The sequence below is a fragment of the Arachis duranensis genome, chromosome 2 (genome assembly GCF_000817695.3).
Source record: "Arachis duranensis cultivar V14167 chromosome 2, aradu.V14167.gnm2.J7QH, whole genome shotgun sequence".
Lineage (NCBI taxonomy): Eukaryota > Viridiplantae > Streptophyta > Magnoliopsida > Fabales > Fabaceae > Arachis > Arachis duranensis.
This window is the reverse complement of record NC_029773.3, coordinates 61,943,089-61,967,969: the sequence shown is the minus strand read 5'-3', so window position 1 is coordinate 61,967,969 and position 24,881 is coordinate 61,943,089. Positions and strand designations below refer to the sequence as shown.

Genomic DNA, 24,881 nt, shown 5'->3' with positions numbered 1-24,881 from the left:
GATTTTTGCTCAGGTCCCTCAATTTCAGCCAGAAAATACCTGAAATCACAGAAAAACACACAAACTCATAGTAAAGTCCAATAAAGTGAATTTTAACTAAAAACTAATAAAAATATACTAAAAACTAACTAGATCATACTAAAAACACACTGAAAACAATGCCAAAAAGCATACAAATTATCCGCTCATCAGCAGCCAGAAAGTATGAAGAAGGTTGCCAAAAAGGATGTACTGGACAGGATGACATAATGCAATTAGAAGGAGAGCATATCTGTGGAGCAAATGTGGACGTAGGACTCCCCGGAGAGAAGGGGATGTTGGAGCCCATGGTGTAATCTGGGGTAAGATCCTCTTGTCGTAGACTAAAATAATTTTTATGTCCTGGAATTGTAGAGGAGCGGCTAGCAAGGCCTTTAGTCACACTCTTAGAGAATTAACCAAGGTGTATAAACCTGATTTAGTTATTCTTATGGAGACTAGATGTAGTAGTGATAATGCAAAAAAGGCTATTAAAAGTTTTGGGTTTGATTTTTATCATATAGAAGAGGCTCAGGGATATAGTGGAGGTATTTGGATTATGTGGAAAGATCCGGATTTAGACATAAGAGTTGTCCAATCCAAAATGCAATTTGTTCACATGATTATGAAAAACGACTCTAACAAATCTTGGGCTCTAACTGCTGTGTATGCTAGCCCTCAAGAATCAAGAAGAAAGGAGTTATGGGCAGAGTTGAAGAGGATAAGTGTTACCTTAACTGGAGGGTGTCTGGTAGTAGGAGACTTTAATGATATTGCTCACCCAACAGAGAAGCAAGGAGGTAGTAGAGTTGACCTGGGTGCATCTAAGAGATCTAAGAGTTGGATATAAGGTTGTTCACTCATTGATTAGGGGCAGTAGGAGCCAGATTCACTTGGAGAGGCCCCCAGTGGGAGAAACTAGACAGAGTTTTCAAAAGACTCGATCGAGCACTCTCTAATGCTGACTGGGGTTTGATGTTCCTGAAAGCCAGAGTTGATGTGTTATCTAGAAAAAATTCTAGTCATCACCCGTTGGTGATCAATACAAAGCCTCAAGCTAATACAAGAATAGAAAAGCCTTTTCGCTATGAAGCCATGTGGAGTATGCACCCTGGACATAAGGAATTCATAAAACAGGCTTGGGACAGCAACCAACCACTGAAAATAGTGCTTAATGGGACAACGAGACAACTGATAAAGTGGAATAAAGATGTGTTTGGACATGTTAGAAGACAGAAGAGAAAAATTATTAACAGGATTGAAGGCATACAAAGAGCTTCCAGCTATGAGAAAAATCCATTCTTAGAAAAACTAGAGGCAAAGTTAAATAAAGAATTAGAAGACATTTTAGACAAGGAAAAAATTTTGTGGATACAAAAGTCTAGAGATCTTTGGGTGGTGGATGAAGACCACAATACCCGATACTACCACACTAGAACAGTGATTAGAAGAAGAAGGAATAAGATCTTGAAATTGAAAGACTAACAAAGAGATTGGATCGAAAAAGATGAAGATTTAAAAAGACATGCCATTAAGTTTATATGAGGAAGAAAATGAAACTGGCAGTGGCCTTGTGACCCGAAGCCAATATCCTCCTTTGGAACCTAGCATCAAAGAGCATATTTACAGAAAACCAGGAAAGAATGAAGTGAAAAATGCAATTTTTAATATTGGTTCGCTGAAAGCGCCAGGACTGGATGGATATCCAGCCCTCTTCTTCAAAGAAAATTGGGATATTGTTAAGCAAAATGTATTCGATTATATCCAAACTATGTGGTTGAACCCAGACACAATAAGAGACAATAATACAACCCTTATAACCCTTATCCCGAAAGTGAAACAGCCGGACTCAATCACCCTTTTTCGCCCCATTTTGTTGTGCAATCTGACTTATAAGTGTGTATCAAAGATAATAATAGAAAAGGCTCAAACCGACCTTGAAGGATAGAATTTTTCCGTATCAGTCAAGCTTTGTTCCAGAGTAGGGTGTTACAGATTCAATCGAAAATTTTCAACGGTAATAGTTTCATTAATAGCTCCTTGATTTTCACCCCCAATCTTTCTGTTTTGCTAATTCTAGTTGTTTGGGTCAAGAATATTCTGGCCGCTACCGGTGTTGTTTTCTTCACGAGGGTCCTTGGACTTTGGATGAATTGCCATCTTGAGCGGTTTTTTTTTCTCGAAGGTTGTTTCTCCACTTCTGGACATCCTTCTACCTTGTCCTCGTACCTTCCGCAATGGAAGCAAATCTGATGAAGACCTTCATAAACCAAATAAAATTCCTTTCCAAAAGCCGTAAAGAATGAAACTAGTTGATTTCTCAGGTCAATTTCTATGCAAATGCGAGCGAACTTACCTCTCGAGTGAATGGAGGTGAGTTCATCAGCATGGGGCATAGTACCCATAGTTTTTTCTAACTTTCATAAGAAAAAGCCGTTGTAAAACTTTGCTAGAAGATTTGAAATTTCGACCCAAATAACCACTTTTTTCCCTCCGTTTCCTGGGGCATGAATAACGGTCTCCATCTTTAGGTTAATATGTAATGGTCTGTAATTATCAAGGCCCCTCGAAGAGAGCATGTGCATAGTCATCATGGTTAGAAAATCTAACCAAGAAGAAGCCACATTCCAAATCCATCACTCTGACAGCCTCCTTATTAGCCCATTGCCTAGTGATCCATCTTTCCAATTGTCAGCAGATTGATATTCTTCCCCAAGGGTTTAACGATAAGAGTTTGTTTTCAAGGCTTGCACTAATCCTCATATTCCTCGAAAGTCACCTCGATATTAGGCATGGAATTGAAGGGAGCTTGATCACAACCCCCCAACTCAAGTGTTTCATTATCATAGATATACTCTTTAGCCATCATTTATATTGTCTCTTCTGGGTTTAATTTCTCAATCCCATCACCTACTAATCCGTTCCTATAAGAGACTTTAGGGAGTTGTGTAGGTAGCATTTTCGGAACAACCTCAACTTCTGGTTCAGCTTCAACATCCTCCATGGGGTCTTCATTTTCCTTAGTTGCTTCGGGTTCGGGGGCATCATATCCTCCATATCATCAGCAGCTTATTCTATTGTATTTATCTTTGTTTTTTTGATACTCTTTGTCACTAGATCTTCTTCTTCCGGTGATCTCTTTTTTATTTTTTATGATATGAATTTGACATTTTATTTTTTACTTTCTATTTTTTTAAAGAACATTGATATTTTATTTTTACCAAAATAGGGAGACTCGAACCTGCGACCTCTAAATGAGTATGGGAAGACTATGCCATTTGAGTTATAACTCATTGGCTAAAGAACATTGATCTTACTAATGACGAATGTTAGATGAATATAATCCCTCCGTAATAATTGTTTAATTTGTTTCTTTTAAAACTTTAAAGTATTTATTCAATTTACAATTTTAGGTAATATTTTTTTCACATTTACTCTTAATAGTGTATAAATATGTTATAGTATTAATTGTGTTAATTTATTGAATTTTGTACTTTTTTGGTGATATAATTTGATCTCCTTAGTATTTTTTTTACTATCACTACTTGAAACATGGTCATTAATGTTGACCTTTTGTCAATTTTTTTTCAAGGATATTAGCATCAAATTTATTATTAAAAAGTTGGACGTAAATTATTGATAGGGGTAAATGCAAAAATATTACCGTTGGATTGTCTAACTCCAATTCTGTTGCAAATATTACTGTTAGTTTTTGCAAAAATTTCACTTGATAATTTAAAGCTTATACCTAGAATCAAGAACTACTGTAATAAAAATCATCATATTTATATTCTTTTATGTTGTTCTAATACTTATCATACTTAGACTTTATTTTTTCAGCCATGTCTGAAAATACCAGATCTAAATTCTCTATCCAATGCTTAAGTGTAGATAATATTTTACAAAAGTCATTAAAATATTGAGAAGAGGTCATAAATGTTGAACTAGAAATTTTGTTGATTACATCATAAAATATTTTTAAGAATTTGACAAAATGTCTTGCACTCTTCTAATCTTTAAACTTAAGGATCCCACTAGACACCAACCATCATAGCATATTCCACATCTTTCTCCCCCAACCGTTTAAGTGCATTTTTAAATTTCAAAGCACTTTCAAGTTAAAAAGGTAGAGTTCCATTAGTAAGAACATCTAAATGCACAATGCCTTTCTTTTAAATTCTAGCTTCTTTAATCATAGTCTTAAACCTCTCCGTATGACCTGGTGATGCATGCACATGCGTAACTGTATTTATAATCCTTAAAATTGAATCATATATTTCTTTCAATCCATCATTCATAATAACATTTAAGATATGAGCACAACATCTAACATGCAAAAATTTGCCCTTCAATGGATGAAGTTTCAATCGTCTATTCTACTTTTTAAGTAAGAAATAGTAACATCATTTAAACTAGCATTATCAATAGTTACAGAAAAAATTTGGGATATCCCCCATCCCAACAAACATCTCTCAATCTTTCTACCAACTATTTTTCTCTCGTGATTCTTGATAGCACAAAAATTCAAGATTTTTTTCTATAGTTTTCAATTAGCATTAATGTAATGAGCAGTAAGACAAAGATAGTTCAAGTTTTGCATAAATGACTAGCAATAAGTTATCAAAAAATATTTTGATTTAGTTGATTAAAAACATACTTCAACTTAATTTTTTCATTCAAATAAAGTTTCCAACAATCTCTAGTAAATGTGATCCTCCTAGAAAGTGGAAACTTGGGTTGCACACAAATCATATAATAGCAAAACCTTCCACCTCAACATGCGAAAAAGGCAATTTACCCATAATAATCATTCTAGCAAGGACTTGTCTACAAAGATCAATATCAAAAGACACAGTAGAAAGTGAAATACCTATCCCTTTTTCTAATTTTTTATAATGTCTTGAAAACATAGAATCTTTTGAGTAGGATCTAATGTCTCCTTAGAAAACTTTTTGCACTACGACAACAAGTGATTTTTCATATTACTAGTGCCATTTTTATGTGTATCACAAACATAACTAGTCACACACCAATTGTATTTAGCTTTAGGGTATTGTGGATTACTAGTTTTATCTTTAGTAAAGTGATTCCAAGTCTAAGACAAAGGTCTATAAGGCTTTCTCTTATCTTTATCGGTCTCAATTTTAGTACCAATGGTGTCATCAATAGGAGCTTCTTCAATAGTCCGTCTCTTTCCTTGACCTCTATTAGCAAGCTTCCTTGTGTTTCTATGAGGAGTGGTGCAGCAGGTAATGTAGTTGAGAATCTCACACTTGTAGATTTATTCGAAAGAGAATACCAATATTCTCACTTGAATTGATACCAAATTACATAATTATAACAATTCCCAGAATCATAAAAATAGAATTAGAAATTAAAATTGTAACCACAGAATCATTAAAAAAAGTAGAAGCACAACAAAATACTCAATAGGTTGAACAATAATCAATAATAAAAAATCAACAACAAAATAAGTTGAACAAAAATTAAATAAGAAATTGAATCAACCTGATTTGGAGACTCCATTCTTGAGGATTTGATGATGTAGACAAGGAGTGGCTGAGTTGAGTGGAGGGAGGTTTTATTGTGCATTGAGGACATCGACGTCTGGTGCGTGCTGCTCTGTGCGGGGAGGACGATGGCGTTTGCTGGTGCGTAGAAAAAGACAGCGTGGAGGAGATGGCATCTGCTGTGTATGGAGGAGATAACGGCTGCTGTGCGTCGAGGATAATGGTGACTGCTAGTGCATGGAGAGAGAAGCGCTACGAAGAAGGGAGGGAGAGAAAGGGTCGCACTACCGCTATGGTGCTATCCAGTGCCATCGATGGCAGAGAAGAGGGAAGAATTTAGGATTTATAAGAAAATCAGTTAGTTTCAATTCAATTATGCTATGTTTGTTTGAGAGGAAAATGGAAGGAAAGAAAAGGGAGGAAAGAAAAGGGAGGAAAGAAAATGAGAAGGAAAATGATTATTTTTTATTGTTTGGTTGAGGAAGAAAATTAGAGAGGAAAGAAAATGGATGAAAAAAATGGTGGGACCCACCAATTTTTTTCTCTCTAACATTGGAAAGAAAATGGAGAGAAAACTAATGTTTTTCTCTGTACTTCCAATACTACCCCTTTACTTTTTTAATATATATTATAATATAGGGATAAAATTATCTTTTTATAATATTTTTTTTCTTCTTATTTTCCTTTCATCCAAACACATCTAAAGAAAATAAAAATCCACTCAATTTCTTTCCTTTCCTTTCTTTTCTTTCTATTTTCTTCTTCTCTATTTTTTTCCTTCCAACCAAACATAATATTAGAGTTTTTCTTACTAGAATCGAAAACCAAAAATAACTGCAAAATGTTTTTTTTTTAATTTATCTATTTTCAATTTGTTTAGTTATTGGTTTTTTGGTTCAATTAATCGGTTTTGTTCGATTTAAATTGATTTAAAACACCGCTATTTATAATAGATATAAACACTAATCAGACACTATATTATAGAGTTTGCATATATAACCCTCCAACTACCAACGTGTTTCACTTTCACATATATGCGTTCCCAATCTCCCCAAGTTTCCTAATGTCTTTTTCAATTTAAAGCCAAAAGTAAAATGCTTGAAAGTCAGATGCCAAATTCAGTAAGATCACTCCATACGGAAATATATATATATATATATATGATCCATTTATACTTCCAAACTTGAAATATTAGTGAAGCTACATTCCCTTATAAAGTGTTCTCGTACCTAACTACATTAGTTCGCACACTTTTTGCTTCCAAATAGTAAATACCCTTTTAAAGTGTTACTATATATGTTAATGTTCGTATGATACCAAAACTACTTTGTACAATTTTATATATATTCCATCACTATATATTTTTACTATATATGTATGTTCTTCAAAACTACGTGGATAACCACAAATAACAAATATTATACTAAACCTAACTTAAGTTCATTTTTTTTCTCTTAAGTTCAGTAGTAATTTTTTATAGTAATAAATTAGGATTTCTAATTTATCTTCCTAACACTTAAATAAGTAAAAAAGTCAAAAAATCTGTTGCTTTTATGAAAATATAAAAAAATAAAAATTCAAAATTTTTATTTAAAAATTAGAAATAAATATATTGGAGAATGAATTAGAACTCTTGATCATTTTTCTGTTTTTATATTATATAATTGCCTATTTTTTAATTAACAGATTATATATAATTATCTATTTAAAAAAAATTAGGCAACATTAATTAATTACAGACTTACAATAGTAGTAAAGATAAGTTTACCAATCACTGAAGTTTTTCTAAGAACAAAAATTTTCTAATTATTTTCTCAATAATGTGCGTAATTATAACTCCATAATTATTTCATACTTAGGAAAAAAAAACTAAAAATTTATCTTATTTAGATTAATTAATTGTTACAACAATTAATGAATGCTAAATAAAGTAAATTATTGTTGTTTTTGGCTGATTTTCTTTAATTACCAAATATTTCTATATTTGGTAATAAAGAAATATTTTTTAAGCTAAAAAATAGTATCACATAATCAAATGATGGACTTTACTAGGTAGACAATAGTTTTTGTGAATAATATAAATAATAGGTTCTAAAATTGGCTTAATAAAGTAAAAATACACTACATTCCTAAATTATCCACCTAAATCTTAATATTAGGATAAGTATCCACATACATAGTGAATTGAATATCCGATATATCGATTATTCACATTATTTAATATTTTTATTATCTACCTATATTTTTCCTTAAATGATTACATGGATGCGAAGGTTAAACTGTCGATAAAAGTAATTGATGGTCGTTTGGGACATCATTTGTAATTTTGTATTACCAAATATTGTTGACACTCGTGAGCCGTATAAAAATACAATTGTTGTTAAATAATTGTGTATTAAATTATTTTTAGTTAACAAAATAAAAAGAACACATATTTAGTTATTATTAAGAAAATATTGATGTTAAAATAGTGTTTATTATAAAGGGTATATACGTAACAGAATTATTTTTATTTTATAATTAGAAACAATAAAAACGGTTAAAAGCAAAGGTTAAACTGTCTATAAAAACAAATAGATGGAGAGAACAATTGCTTTATGAAATAAATGAAAAATAAAAAAGCAACACCACAACCATCATTTTTAATAAAAAAAACACTAACGAACAACTTTTTTAATTATTATAGATGATCAAGCTATCGGTTTTGCATACAACTAAGATATCCATAGAATTTAAAGGTAAAAAAGATGAACGGTGTATACTTGTGTATAATTGTGTGGAAATTATGTACCACTAATGAATGTTCAAAACCTTTTACACCTTTCTATGTTGTAAATTAACATTTTTTTAAATTTAATATTTATAAAAAATGGAAAAATATGCAAACTCTACAATATAATGTCGGGTTAGTGTTTATGTCCATCATAAACATGAATATGGTGGTGACAGATATCTATTGTTTGTTTTATTTAGGTACAACTTTTTTTTTAAACATAGTGACAGAGCATCACACAAAAATACAAAATTTATGTACCTCTTTAGAAGTGTGACAGAGACAAATTTTTTATATTTTTGTCCCTCGTTAAATTTTAAAATTCCAAATCTTTCTCCTCTATCCTAGTACTCGTTATCTTCCTTGCTTTATCCTTATTGTCTTTCTTTTGCCCTGGGTGAGGGGTACAACGTCGTCTGCACCGATACCGCCGACACAAGAGGAGAGGGACGACTAGAAGAACGATGTAAATGATTATGGAGACCTTTAGGATTGTTATTTTCGTTCTTTTGGTACTCTATTTTTTGTAGTTTGACATTTTATAGATATTGCATGTTTTATTTGTATTACTGATATTTTAGTTTATTATTTGAATAAAAATACTTTTGTTTTTGTTATGATTAATAATTGTTTAATGCCAATTCTGGTAATAGGATAATGGATGTTTAATTTATTTTGGTGGCTCAAGCAATGATATTTTTTTTGGATGATGCAATTTTTTTTAGAAGAACATTAATCGAAACATCTTTTATTTTAGATCATTCTTTTTGCTAGTTTTTTTCTTTTTATTTCTTTTCTCCCTTTGATTGTAATTTCAAGTTTTCTTTTAAATTTCTTTTGATTTTTTTCCATTAATGGTAATTTTATTTCCGTAATGAAGATATGGATATTTTTCATGCTTTGCTCAAATTCAACAATAAAAAAATATGTCTAACTAATAGTGCTTCAACACATACAATATTTAGAGATAAAAGATATTTTGTCTCTCTTGTTACAAAGAAAGCAAATGTAAGTACGATTGTAGGTAGTGCAAAAAAAAAAAAAAATTAAAGGTTCTGGAAGAACTACTATAGTATTATCTAAAAGAACTAAGTTCTTCATAAATAATACACTACTATCAAATAAGTCTCATAGAAACTTGCTATATTTTAAAGATATCCGCAAAAATAGATACCATGTAGAAACTGTAAGAGAAAAAAATAATTAATATCTTTATATTACAACTATGAGATTAGGAGAAAAATGCGTGTTAGAAAAACTACTTGCTCTTTCTATAGGTTTGTATTACATCACTATTAGCAATATGAAATCACATGTTATAATAAACCAGAACTTTACAAATATAAATATATTTATAATTTGGCATGACCAGTTAGGTCATCTGGATTCAATTATGATGAGAAGAATCATAAAAAATTTATCTGGTCATCCTCTAAAAGAACATAAAATCTTTCAATTTAATGAATTTTCATGTGTTACATGTTCTCAAAGAAAGTTAATTATAAGACCATCTAAAAAAAAATTGGAATCGAATCACCATCTTTTCTGGAATGCATTCATGGTGATATATGGGCCATTCACCCACCATGTGGACCATTTAAATATTTCATGGTTTTAATAGATGCATCTTCACGATGGTCCCATGTTTGTTTACTATCAATTCGCAACATGGCGTTTGCGAGATTGTTAACTCAAATAATTAAATTAAAAACTAATTTTCTAAACTATGTTATAAAGGCAATACGCCTTGATAATGCTGATGAATTTAGGTCACAATAATTTAATGATTATTGTGTGTCAATTGAAATTACTATAGAAGAGTCTATTGTTCATGTGCACACGTAGAATGGTCTAGCAGAATTATTGATTAAACGCCTTCAGTTAATAGCTAGACCACTAGCATGGGGACATGCTATTTTGCATGCTGTAGCACTTATACGCTTAAGATAAACAAGTTATCTAAAATCCTTACCTTTACAATTGGCTTGCAGTCAGGAGTCAAATATTTTTCATCTTAGAATATTTAAATTGCGGTTGATGTCCTAATTTCTCCACCACAACGCACAAAGATGAAACTCAAAAGAAGATTAGGGATATATGTCGGTTATAAATTCTCGTCAATTGTAAAATATCTTGAACCCACAACGGGTAATTTATTTAAGGCAAGATTTTCTGATTGTCACTTTGATGAAACAAATTTTTCAAAATTAGAGAGAGAAAAATAAGTAACTGAAAAAGAAATTACTTGAAATTCATTGCCGTTATTATATTTAGATCTTCGCACTAGATAATGTGAAATAGAAATACAAAGGTTAATTTATATGCAAAATATTGCAAACCAATTGGCAGATGCATTTACTTACCTAAAGAGAGTAACAAAATCTCACATTCCAGCTGTAAATGCACCAATAAAAATAAATATTTTGAAAGGTCAAATTGTTAGTGCAAATGAAAGCAATCCACGCCTAAAGCGTGGAAGACCAATAGGTTCTAAGGATAAAAATTCCCAGAAAAGGAGAGAGATAATCAATCATGATGGTTACAACATGGAAGCAAATACTCAAAGGGGATTCGAAAATATAACTATTGATGAAACTTTTGAAGAGGTTCAGGTACCTGAAAATGAAGAGATCTCGATAAGTTATGTCACTACTGAAAAAATATGGGATCGAAAGAATACTGTTGTCGACAACATTTTTGCTTATAATATTACTGTAGAAATAGCAAATCAAGATGAGGATTATGAACTAAAATCTGTCAAAGAATGCAGACAGAGAGATGATTGGCCAAAATAAAGAGACGTAATTATGCTGAATTAACTTCACTTAGAAAACGTAAAGTTTTTACTCCTATAGTCAAAATCCCTAAAGGTATAGAACCAGTAAGATATAAGTGGATTTTTGTGCGCAAACAAAATGAGAAAAATAAAATAAAAAGATACAAAGTACGACTAGTAGCACAAGGGTTCTCACAAAAATCTAGTATTGACTATGTGAAAACATATTTTTCTGTGGTGTATTCAATAACATTAAGATATCTGATTAGTATGGCTGTGCAAGAAAAGCTTGACATGCGCCTAATGGATGTTGTTACAACCTATTTATATGGCTCAATTGATAAATAAATTTATATGAAAGTCTCTGAAGGACTTAAAGTGCCTGAAGCATACAATAATTTTTCGGAGATTTGTTCAGTAAAACTTCAAAAATCCTTGTATGGATTAAAACAACTTGTGATTTTGTGGTAATAAACATCTCAATGAGTACTTATTGAAAGATGTATACTATTCAGTCGCTCGGATTCTGAACAGGTAGGGTCTGGTGAATATCAAGGAACAGTGGGTTACTGGAAGCTGGATCTGAACGAGCTCCGGGAATGAAGATCTTCCGAGTAGGCGAGGTGAAGAAGTGGTGGAGCCACCTGCAAGGACTCCAATGCTCAAGTCAGTGTCCATACAAAGGAGGCTATTAGGGTTAGGTTAGGTGAAGTACCTCTGGGGAAGGGTAGGTCCCTCCGCCTTTATAGTCTGTCCTAGGTCTGTACTTCGAGTGGGCCCTTATCAGTCAGGCCTACTCCTTTGGAAGCTCTGCCAGCTGTCCGAGTTTCACATGGGAGGGGAGGTGCCATTCAGGTTACCTCCCAGATTGGGTCTGGCACCCCGTCAGGTCGGCCTCGCGTCCGGATCCGGGTCACCGGCCAATTGTGGACTGGGCTGGAACAGTGCCTCCGACGTGCCAGCTACGGGCGTGGGCGCCGTGGTTGGCGCGTTCTATTCAACTTGCCCTTGGGTGGGGTTCTCGATAGGTCGGCCGCCCATGATGGAGCTGTGCCTCATACGCGCGATGGACCTTTGTCTATTCTTGGGGACGTCAAACGTCACCTCGTTTTTTGCGTCGGGCATTTAATGGCCATTACATCCGATTTGAAACTTGGGGGCAAAAAACCCATTTTGCTATTGGCTTTTGCGTTTCTCAGTGTCAGTTACCACTCAGTTTCCATTCTTCGTCTCAACCCGCCACGCCTTACATTCTCATCATTCCAAATTGCTTTTGCCTTCACTGTTGCTTCTTCCCTCTTTCCTGATTTATTCGCTTCACTTCCTGCCTTTCGTCAGTCTGCATTTTATTGGAGTTCATCCTTCTTCACTTCCTATTTCCTGGTTTATTCGCTTCACTTCCTATTTTCTGGTGAGTGCTTGTTGTCTCTGTTCTTGATGAGTTTAATCTTTGTTTATCCATAGTGCATGGTTCTTCTCCTGCTTAGGCTATTTGTTGTTGCTTTTGTTTGGGTTGCGCTGTTGTTGAATAGGTTATAGGGGGTACCATTAGATTTGTAGCTTTTATACTCTTGATTAGCCATAGATTAGTTTACTGTAGAACGTAGAGTTCCTGGTCAGTTTCCCCGACTTTTTGACCTCCCGTGCTTAACTTTAAGTGGTGCCCCCATTATAGGTATGGCGGCACAACCTGTACCCGAATTCTCGTGGTGGACCATTACATTTGGGTCACTTTGGATGTTAAGGATACTGCCTCTAAGATAATCTTGGAGGAACTCCAGGAATTTCAGAACTCTGACCTACTCTACGGAGGGGGTCCGAGGAAGAGAACTATGATACGTTCATCCCTGGTAATCGGGAGCGTATTTGCCACATTAACATGAACACTCCACGAATTGCTGATTGGATGTGGGTTTACAAGCCTATGTTCACCAATCTAGGGGTTCGTCTTCCCTTCTCCCCCTTTACTGTGTCGCTTTTAAACCGGTGCGACGTTGCACCGTCGCAGTTGCATCCCAACAGTTGGGCCTCCATCCATTTTTTTGAGATGGTATGCGACTACTTAGAGTTGCTGGATTCTGTAGAAGTCCTTCTTTACCTCGTCCTTCTAACCAACTCTTCCAAGGAGGGGAGATACAAAAAAGGGTACATGTCTTTGTGAGCCGTGCAAGGACGACGGATCTTCTGGTTGTTTGAAGATTCCTTCTATGGCTTTAAAGAAAAGTTCTTCAAAGTGCATCCCAGCAAGGGTCAGCATCCCTTTTGGCTAACATTGGAAGGGGAGTGCCGCATCCCGACTTACTGGAGTTTCGGAGCTGGGGCCAACAATCTGATAAGGATGACTTATAAAGGGTTGAGCAAGCAGAATCGGAATGTCATCGACATGTTGGGTATTTTTGATAAAAACAACGTCAATCCACATATTTTAATGGGTGATCCTGAAATGGGTAGGAGCTATATAGGTAAGCTATTGGTTAGCCGAATTGTCGTGGCTCCTTATGATTTTTGCTCGCATGCTTGATAAACCACTATTTTACGGTTTATTTTGTATTGAATTAAGTGGATTTTGTCACTTATTCTAAGACTTATTCATATAAATTGCATAGTTTTATAAATCCTTCCTAATTTTGAGCTATGATTGAAAACATGCTTCTTTAGCCTTAAAATTGCTAATTTTTAATCCTGTCTTATTACCATTCGATGCCGTGGTATGTTTGTTAAGTATTTTCAAGGTTTATATGGCAGGAATGGCTTTGAGGATGGACAGTAAGCATGCAAAAGTGGAAGGAACACAAGAAATTGGAGTTTTGGAAAGCTGGCCTCGACGCGCACGCATAAACGACGCGTACGCGTGACCGGTGCAGCAGGGAAGCGACACGTACGCGTGGGTGATGCGTACGCGTGACGAGCGTCACGTGCTGCAATTTACAGAAAACACTGGGAGCGATTTTTGGGCTACTTTTGACCCAGTTTTAGGCCCGAAAATACATATTAGAGGCTGTAGAGTGGAGCTGGAAGAGGGATTCACTTTCATTCATACAATTTTAGGTTTTAGATGTAGAATTCTAGAGAGAGAGATGAGAGATTTAACTTCTGTTTTTATTTACAATTTCTTGCAATTTATTGTTCTAGCACCTTTGTTCTTCAATTCTACTTGTTATTTCCTTCACTTTGTTATCCTTATGTTTATGCACTCTTGATACTTTGGATCTTTGTTAATGCAATTTATATGTTCATGTTGCTATTGCTTCCTTCAGTTGTCATTGTTAATTTCTTTCAATTGGTAGTTGTTAGATTTCATTATTGTTGCAATTTTACTATGCTTTTATTTTGTACCTACCAAGTGTTTGATAAAATACTTGGTTGGACTTTGAATTAGATTTTTGTATTATTAGTTTAGATTGAGTAATTTGGAGACCCTTGAGTTGTCAAAGTCTCTTGTTAGTTGGTGATTGAAGGTTGCTAGTTGGCTTGAGCTTCACTAACTCTAGTCTTTGATTAAGACTTGTGAACTCAAGTTGATTTGATCACTTGACTTTCCTTCAATTGTTAGAGGTTAACTAAGTGAGAGCAATTTGCAATTACCATCACAATTAACAATGATAATGAGGATAGGAATTCCGATTCTCAACCCTTGCTAGGACTTTTCTTAATTGTTAGTTTATTTTCTTGTTATTTACATTCCTTGCTTATTAAACTCAAACCCCAAAAGATACAATCTCATAACCAATAATAAATACACTTCCCTGCAATTCCTTGAGAGACGACCCAAGGTTTAAATAATTCGGTTAATTTTATTGGATAACATTGCCAAAATGAGAGCCACCATCGACCCATGGGACTCATGCAACAAACAAAGCATTTCCATGGATAAATGTGGAAAGTCAACCGAAGAGCAGAGCATGAAGGAGATCTTAAAATCTCAACTTGAGAACAAGGGACTGGAGTGTGTTGTGCAACAAGTGGAAAAGATGGAGACTGTTGAACCGCCACATCCTTATCATGATGAACCACCCTCCTATTATGAACTCCCTTCTCCCAACCGATGAACCCTTCCATCCACCCCAACCTCCTATGGATGGCACCCTTGATCTTATTTTTCAAGGGCAAAGAGAAATGCAAGGGACGCACTAGAATTCGCGGCTGTTGTGACTGAATTAGTAAGTCGATTAGCTTCCCAATGTTTGGACACTCAAGGAACTTTCATGGCTACATGTGGAGAATCTAATGAAGAATGTAGCATGAAGGAGAGACTAGGAACTCCGGTGAAAAATGAGGAATGTGACTTTGTATTAGAACAATTGGAGGAAGCCGTAATTGATGAAGAGGAAAAAGTGATTGAAGACTTAAGAGATGCTAAACCTCCATGGGAATCTAGAGTTGTAGTGTATTCCTTCAAGAAGTTTGAAATTAATGTTGAGAAGGGTAGTGAACAACCTCCAAGGCATGTTCTCTATGAAGAATTAGATGGAATAGATCAAAAGGCAAGTTTCCTTGGTGATAATGATCATGAATCAAGTCCTCCTAGTAATGAATTTGCATCCACAAGTGAACCCCTTGAGTTTGAAGAACCTTCTCTCCTTCATATGAATGGGTAACACTTATCTCTCTTAGCTTCATTGTCCCACTTGAGTATGGTAAGCTTGAAACGGATGGTCAACTTAAGAGGCTTTGTGGAATGAAGCGTAAGAGAAGGATATTTAGTGTTTGGAGTTGCAAATCAAAACTCATCAAGGTTGAGATTTCAAGAGCTAGATGCAAGGGTTTGACTAGTGATCAATCGATTGAATCTAAGAGAAGAGTTTGGTACTTCATTGAGAATTCGAATTGCTTGCCACCCGGTTGGAACAATGATGATCCACTTAAAGACGGGTGTAGAAACAAGATTTGGGATTCCGGCATACAAAAGGATCAACTTTGGGAGCTCAAAGCTTGTGAAGAACTTCATCAAGGCTTGGTGAATTCACTTGGAAATGTTGGAGCTTATTGGAAGTCCAAGCATTGGTGGAAGTTTCAAGATGAGTTCAAGCACAAGCCACCATGACAAGGAGCTCACCAAATGTCCAACTTAAGGACTTTAACTAAAAGTGCTAGGTGGGAGACACGCCACCATGGTAAATTCTTCCTATTTCTCTTTTATTTATATTAGTAATAAGTTGAATTTTCAATTTTAGTTTGGTTTATTTAGTTTAGGTTGTAGTTTTACTTGTTTAATAATGTTTGGCATTACTTTGATAGCTTGTTAGTTTCTTATATAAAAAAAGGGAAGCTCACGCGTGCACGTGGCCGACGCGCACGTGTCATATGGAATGATGCTCTCTGGTACCAAAATCCGAGAGTTGTGCTGCAACCGTGCAGGTGGGATACTAGAGGCACAACCCAACCCATGCGCTGACGCGTACGTGTGATTTGCATTTTTTGCCACCCATGCGTAGGCATAGACGACGCGTGCGCGTCGACGCCAAAATTTTGATGGTCCAGTACTAAAACCCAAGATTTACATGAGAACTATGTAAATGTTGTGCGAGGAGCACAATTCACACCCACGCGTACGCGTGACTGACGCGTACGCATCACTTTTTCTTTTCATTTCTTTCTTCTTTTTTCTCTCCTTTCTCCTTCTTTATTTTTCCTTTTTTACTTTCTTCTTCTTCATTTCTTTAACTTCTCATCCTTATTCCCTTTCATTCTCTTTTACTTATTGCATTTGCATACTTTCATTCATTGCATTTTAACTTTGTGCATGTTTTTATTTCCTTTTTTAAGTTTGCTATTTTTCCATTGGTGTTAAATTTTCTTACTCATCTGTCGAATATTTCTTCCATTGTTTTGGTGCTTAGTGACTTGTTTTATATTGTTGGGTGATATTATTTATATGTCAATGCTCATCTTTTATGACACTTGTATTCCTTTTGCATTGATATGAACTTATATTGTCTTTCATGCCCACTCTCTCTCCCTCATTATTGTAATTCTTGCACTGTTGATATGCCATTTGCCTATATTATTTTCTCACTTGCATTTTGTAGCTACCATGTAGCTGAGAACCTCATTATTATTTGGCATTAGCCCACCTATATTTTATTTGTTTGCATATCTTTGTTTGTGGGTTATTCTTCTTCCTTTTTCTCTTCTTTTAGGATGGCCATCAAGAAGGGAAAAGGAAAAGCTTCTAAATGGGGGCAACAGACAAGTCCATCTGCATAATTCGTTGAAGAAACTCATCAGTTGTAGCCACCCGTCTACTTGCACATTTTTTCATGCACCGAGGACGGTGAAATCTCCAAGTGTGGAGAGGTCGATATCGACTTTCGTGGGTAACTACTTCTTTTTCCAACACCAATTCTTAATCTTTTTTTGTTAGATTAGTTGTTGCATTGCATAAAAGATTGCATGTATAGTTAATTGCTTGCATTTATGTACTACTTGATTGAAGTGATAAATTCCTTTCCAAGAAATTTTTTAGAGCATTTCACTAATTTGAATTAAAATTTTTGTTGAGCTTGCTTGAAGAAATTTATTTTGGAACATAGTTTAGAGCTGAACACACAAAACCAGTGAGATTTTGAACCTATTTGATTGGTTTCATCTTATCAACCAATATTTTATTTTGGTGTGTGTTGTTCTCTAAAATTGTGATCTTTGTCTTGCTGGATTCTATATTTCTTTTGTTTGATATATGCATGCACTTACGTGATTGAGGCCTTGTTTCACTATAGCTTACATACCCATATGGCCTTACCCTTTTCATTATCCTTTACAAACCAATGTTAAGCCTATTTCACCCCTATTTGTTCTTTATTTTAGCACACCATTAACTCTAAGCAAAAATAATAATGTCCTTAATTTGAATCCTTGGTTAGCTTAGACTAGTGAGAGTGTACATGAATTAAGTGTGGAAAAATTGGGTTTGGTAACATTTGGTTTGGGAATTGGCTATGTTATACTTTTTGTGAAAATGTGAAAAATAATGTTGAGGACATGTTCATGAATTCAATACCTTAATCATATGTATTGAAAAACAAAAGAAAAAAAAAAGAGAAAAAGAAAAGAAAAAGAGCAAATAATAAAAGGGGACTGATGTGTGGAAAACGATCCAACACGAAACTCACCGGCAAGTGTACCGGTTCGCATCAAGTAATAATAACTCACATGAGTGAGGTCGATCCCATAGGGATTGAAGGATTGAGCAATTTTAGTTTAGTGGTTGATTTAGTCAAGCGAATCAAGTATTGGTTGAGTGTTTGTGATTAACGGAAGCTAAATTGCTTGAAATGTAAAGGAGAAGGGAAGAATTGCAGTAAATTAAAGAACAAAGAAAGTAAAGAAGCTAATCTTAAAGTGCAAGTAATATAAAGTGCAGAAACTTAGATTTCAAGAAATATAAATGGCTGAAACTTGAAGTGCAAGAAATGTAAATTGCTTGAATTATAAAAGGGATTGGGAACTGGGATTGCAGAAATTAAACAAAAACAAGTGAATTGCAATAAACAGACAAGTAGAAGATGAATTGAATTAAGGTAGATCTCAAACAGAAGAGTAAGAATGCTTTGAAAATTTAAGAACAGAAAGTGAGCGATGCTTAATTTGCAGCAATTTAAAAGAAGGTTGAAGATCTAAGAAGTGGAAGAGACTAGAAAACAAGTCTACATCTCAATTCCTTCCTTGATCCAACAAGAACAATTGCAAAAGAAATAAAGAAAAGTGAATTGTAGAAAAGTAGAGATGAAGCAGTAAACAGAAATTGAAATTCAATTTTGCAAAAACTTAAAACAAGAGATCTCAAGGTGAGATTGAAACAGAAGTCCTTCAATTCTTCACCCAAGATCCAAAGCAAGAAAAGTAAAGGGTGCTCAAGCAAAAACAAGGAAGAAGAGAGATCAATTCTCCTCTCCAATTCTCTAAGAACTAAATTCCAAAGTAAAAGCTCAAAAAATGAAAATGAAAGTTAAAAGAAAATTCAAAAGTGATTCTAGAGGTCCTAATTACATCAAACTAGCTACTATTTATACACTTTCTATTCTTGGATTTTGGAATTTGGATGGGCTTTTGAATTGGTGAAGAAATGAATTAAGTTGGATTTTTAATTCAATTTTCAGCCCATAGAGAATTTGCTTCCAGGAGGATGCTCATCTCAAGTGGGGAGCTGAGCATTGAGGCTTTGTGTGGGGATCCTTTGTAGCGTGCAATGTTAGTGAAGGCACCAGGGGAATGCTCTGCTCACAAGGTGAGCTGAGCATTGGGGCCTTGCATGCATGCCTTGTGCGCGTCTTGTTCCCTGGCCGTGTCAAATTGTTGCACGCTCATTTCTTTTGGCCCGTGTCAAGCTCTTGTGTGATGCACCAAGGAGTAGCGCTCAGCTCTCTAAGTGAGCTGAGCATTGGAGCTTCCAAGGGAGGTCCTTGGTTCGAAACTTGAGGGAAGCATGCGCTGGTGGTATTTTCTTGGTTTCCTTGTAGCTCCTTGCTCCTTGCTTCCTCAAGGTGTTGAGTTCGAACCTTGGATGTTGCAATTGGCCAATTCTTGGCTTATTTTCCTTGTGAGTAGCGCTTCTCCACTCCCCCTTGGTTCTTGGTTCGACTCTTGGAGAAGGCATTTGGCAAATAATTTCCTTGAATTTCTTTTGATGAATGCCCGATAATGCTCCCTTGGTGGGATGAGCATTGTTTTTCCTTTCCTTGTTTCTTGGCTTCAAATTATGCTCAGCTCACAAGGTGAGCAGAGCATTGAGACATTGCTTCCTTGGTTTATTGTTGTGCTCATTTGGAGAGCACTGAGCTCTTGGAGAGAGCATTGTGGCTTCCCTCCTTTCATGTGCCACGCTTCCTTATGTTCTTTGCCACACTTTTCTTTTCCTTGAGCCACACTTCTTAAGCCACGCTTTCTTGTTTTCTTCTTTTCTTCACCTACAATTAATCAAAACAACCAATCAAAGTATCACCAAATTCACAAGGTTTATAAATCATTAAAAATCAATTAATTTTAGCCCAAACCTCATGATTTAGCATCAATTAAATGGTGGTTGTTTGATTTAAAGAAGTCATGCATTTTCATTCCAAATTACTTACTTAGAATGCAAGAAAGTGCATAAAACCTAGTGAAAACAAAGAAAAAGGCTAGTGAAACTAGGCTAAGATGACTTGTCATCAGGGACAAAATGCCCCAAAGTAAATGGTGATAGCAATGCATATGTACTGTACTCAAAATTGGGATGCATGAATATGTGGTAAACATAGTTAATGGGTAGTTAGATTTATATTCTGATTACATGGATTGTCCTAAGTTAGGTGGGAAGTTTAGGTTAATCAAGGATTCGATTTTTAGTCCACTTGACCAAATACAATCTTACCTTGACCCTAACACCATTACAACTCTTAAAAGACCTCTTGATATGTGTATTTGTCCATTAAATTTTTGTTGATTGGTAGAAGAAGAGCAAGTCTTAGAAAGCAAGCTTAATAGAGAACTGAGAGAATCGAACCTCAAACACTAAAGTGATTAGAGTGTATACACTTACGGTGAGGGTTCAATGCTCGATTCTTTATTCCTGGCTTTCATGAGCTTTCTTCTTGCAAGTCTATTTGTACTTCATTTTATGATCTGAATTAGTGCAATCCAGTTCATATTTTTTCTTAAAAGATTTGTTTACTTTTAACCAAGTAGGTAAAAGCATTTTGCATTTAGTTGCATTCATATGGATAGGTTGTATTTCATAAATCCTACCATTTTTCTTCACTCTCTTATAGTTTCTCTTGAGCTTATCATGAGGACATGCTAATGTTTAAATGTAGGAAGATTGATAAACCACTATTTTACGGTTTATTTTGTATTGAATTGAGTGGATTTTGTCACTTTTTCTCACACTTATTCATATAAATTGCATGGTTTTATAAATCCTTCCTAATTTTGAGCTATGATTGAAAACATGCTTCTTTAGCCTTAATTTTAATCTCTCTTATTACCATTCGATGCCGTGATATATTTGTTAAGTATTTTCAGGGTTTATAGGGCAGAAATGGCTTAGAGGATGGAAATGAAGCATGCAAAAGTGGAAGAAACACAAGAAATTGAAGTTTTGGGAAGCTGGCCTCGACGCGCACGCATGAACGATGCGTACGCATGACCGGTGCAGCAGGGAAGCAACGCGTACGCGTGAATAGGAATTCGTTTAGCGACGCATACGCGTGACAAGCGTCATGTGCTGCAATTTACAAAAAACGCTGGGGTGATTTCTAGGCTGCTTTTGACCCAGTTTCAAGCCCGAAAATACAGATTAGAGGCTGCATAGTGGAGATGGAAGGGGGATTCACTTTCATTCACATAATTTTATGTTTTAGATGTGGAATTCTCTAAAGAGAGGCTTTTAGGGTTTCTACTCCAATTTCTTCTTAGATTTAGATTTAACTTCTGTTTTTATTTATAATTCCTTGCAATTTATTGTTCTAACACCTTTGTTCTTCAATTCTACTTGTTATTTCCTTCACTTTGTTATCCTTATGTTTATGCACTCTTGACACTTTGGATCTTTGTTAATGCAATTTATATGTTCATGTTGCTATTGCTTTCTTCAGTTGTTATTGTTAATTTCTTTCAATTGGTAGTTGCTAGATTTCATTATTGTTGCAATTTTACCATGCTTTTATTTTGTGCCTACCAAGTGTTTGATAAAATGCTTAGTTGGATTTTAAATTAGATTTTTGTATTCTTAGCTTAGATTGAGTAATTTGGAGACTCTTGAATTGTCAAAGTCTCTTGTTGGTTGGTGATTGAAGGTTGCTAGTTGGCTTGAGCTTCACTAACTCTAGTCTTTGATTAGGACTTGTGAACTCAAGTTGATTTGCTCACTTGACTTTTCTTCAATTGTTAGAGGTTAACTAAGTGAGAGCAATTTGCAATTACCATCATAATTAACAATGATAATGAGGATAGGAATTCTGATTCTCAACCCTTGCTAGGACTTTTCTTAGTTGTTAGTTTATTTTCTTGTTATTTACATTCCTTTCTTATTAAACTCAAAACCCAAAAAGATACAATCTCATAACCAATAATAAATACATTTCCTTGCAATTTCTTGAGAGACGACCCGAGGTTTAAATACTTCGGTTAATTTTTTTAGGTTTGTGTTTGTGACAAACAATTTAAACATTGGCCGAGGATAATTTGTTGGTTTAAAACTATACTTGCAACGCAAAATTTTAATGTGTGATCCTAAAATGGATAGGAGCTATATAGGTAAACTATTGGTTAGCTGAATTGTCATGGCTCCTTATGATTTGTGCTCGCACGCTCCCATGATCTGCTTAACTTTTGACTTTGTAATAGTTTCTTTTTTGGTTTTTCAGTTTCCATGGCTGCCGAGCAGGTGGGTCATAACAATCAGATGGCCCAGTTCCTTCTGAGGAACAGTAGTGATAGTTCTGCCACATACACTGCCGACATTCACGAGGTCCTATCGCGGTATTAGTATATGAAATTATGATCACACTTTTCACAACTCCGGTATAACTAACCAGCAAGTACACTGGGTCGTCCAAGTAATACCTTACGTGAGTAAGGGTCGATCGCACAGAGATTGCCGGCTTGAAGCAAGCTATGGTTATCCAGTAACTCTTAGTCAGGAGATTAGTGATAAAATTGATTTTGTTTATGAAAAGTAAATAACATGAAATGAATGATACTTGTGATTTAGTAATGAGGAACAAGTTGAGGTTCCGGAGATGCTATGTCATCTGAATCTCTGCTTTCCTACTGTCTTCTTCTTCAAACACGCATGGCTTCATTCCATGGCAATCTGTATGTTGGTGGATCACCGTTGTCAATGGCTACCCTCCGTCTTCTCAGTGAAAATGGTCCAGGTACAGTTTCTGTATGGCTAATCAACTGTCGGATCTCTCGTCTCAGATGAAAAATACCAAGCACAGCTACCGCACGGCTAATCATCTATCGGTTCTTACTTGTGTCAGAATAGGATCTCTCTATCCTTTTGCACACTGTCACTGCTCTCGACATTCATGAGTTTGAAGCCCGTCACAGTCATCCCTTCCCAGATCCTACTCGGAATACCACAGATAAGGTTTATACTTTTCGGATCTCAGGAATGCTGCCAATTAGTTCTAGCCTCTACCACGAAGGTTCTGATCTCAAGAGTTTGAATGCTCTGTTGTCAGGAGATGCAAGTCAAACTTGTGGATTAGAAACCCAAGAGATACGCACTCAAGCTGTCGCCCAATGACTACATTGAGCTCAGATAGAACGTAGGTGGTTTTCAAGCACGCGTTCATAAATTTGGAAATGATGATGAGTGTCACGGATCATCACATTCTTCATATTAAAGTACGAGTGAGTATCTTAGAACAGAAGCAAGCGTGATATAATAGAAAACAATAGTAATTACATTAATCCATTGAAACACAGCAGAGCTCCTCACCCCCACGTATGGAGTTTAGAGACTCATGCCATAGAAGATACAATATGAGATGTAAAATGTCATAAGTTCCAAAATGAATCTCTAAAAATAGTTTTTATACTAAACTAGTAACCTAAGTTTACAGAAAATGAGTAACTAAGTGCAGATAGTGTAGAAATCCACTTCTGGGGCCCACTTGGTGAGTGTTTGGGCTGAGCTTCCAAGCTTTCACGTACATGTGCCTCAAAGTGGAGTTAAACGCCACCCTGGGTGCCAAAATGGGTGTTTAACGCCAAGAAGTATGCCAGTTCTGGCGTTTTACGCCAGAAAAGGGTCTCTGGCTGGCGTTTAATACCAGTTTGGGCCATTAAATCTCGGGCAAAGTATAAACTATTATACATTGCTGGAAAGCTCAAGATGTCTACTTTCCAATGCAATTAAGAGCGCACCAATTGGGCTTCTGTATCTCCAGAAAATCCACTTCGAGTGCAGGAGGGTCAGAATCCAACAGCATCTGCATTCCTTTCTCAGCCTCTGAATTAGATTTTGCTCAGGTCCCTCAATTTCAGCCAGAAAATACATGAAATTACAGAAAAACACATAAACTCGTAGTGAAGTCTAGAAATGTGATTTTTTAATAAAAATTAATAAAAATATGATAGAAAGTGAATGAAACATGCTAAAAACTATGTAAAAACAATGCCACAAAGCGTATAAAATATCCGCTCATCAGGCAACCTCCCCAAGAGATTGTTGGCACTACCACTGGTGCGGCTCCTCGTTCAGAGGAGAATCCCGAGGATGAGTTAGGTCCCGAGGGTACGATCCTTGAGAATCCCAGGAAGAGGATGTCTGTCTCCAGCTCGGAGGGGGTCGTTACCATTTTGGAGAGGAACTTTGATGCTAGGACCTTCATTGATTCCCAACTTCTGCAGGGCATGGAGGGGTTCTTCCCTGGTGGGTGGTGGACGAAATTGTGATTCCTTTGTTATTGTATTTTGTAAAATTCATTGCTTTTTCAACTATGTGTGGACACAACTCCATTCAACTTAACCAGCAAGTGTACTGGGTCATCCAAGTAATACCTTACGTGAGTAAGGGTCGATCCCACAGAGATTGTTGGTATGAAGCAAGCTATGGTCACCTTGTAAATCTCAGTTAAGTGGATTCATAGGGTCAAATGTAATTGGATTAGATAATTTAAAAGATAAATAAAATAAAAAGGGATAGAAATACTTATGTAAATCAATAGTGGGAATTTCAGATAGGTGTGTGGAGATGCTAGAATCCTTTCGAATCTCTACTTTCTTATTGCTCTCATCCAATTCTTCTTACTCTTTTCCATGGCAAGCTGTATGTAGGGCATCACCATCATCAATGGCTACTTTTAATCCTCTC

At 35.5% G+C, this 24,881-nt stretch overlaps 1 protein-coding gene across 1 annotated transcript in view; it reads left to right on the top strand.

Moving 5' to 3' along the window:
• The window catches only part of LOC127744946 (uncharacterized), a 28,516-nt gene extending 27,013 nt beyond the window's left edge, over positions 1 to 1,503 (top strand). The window contains exons 2-3 of the mRNA XM_052257842.1: positions 394 to 818; positions 890 to 1,503. Of these exons, the coding sequence (XP_052113802.1) occupies positions 394 to 818; positions 890 to 1,503 (1,039 nt within the window). The remainder of the gene's footprint in view (positions 1 to 393; positions 819 to 889) is intronic.
• The last annotated feature ends 23,378 nt before the right edge of the window (positions 1,504 to 24,881 follow it).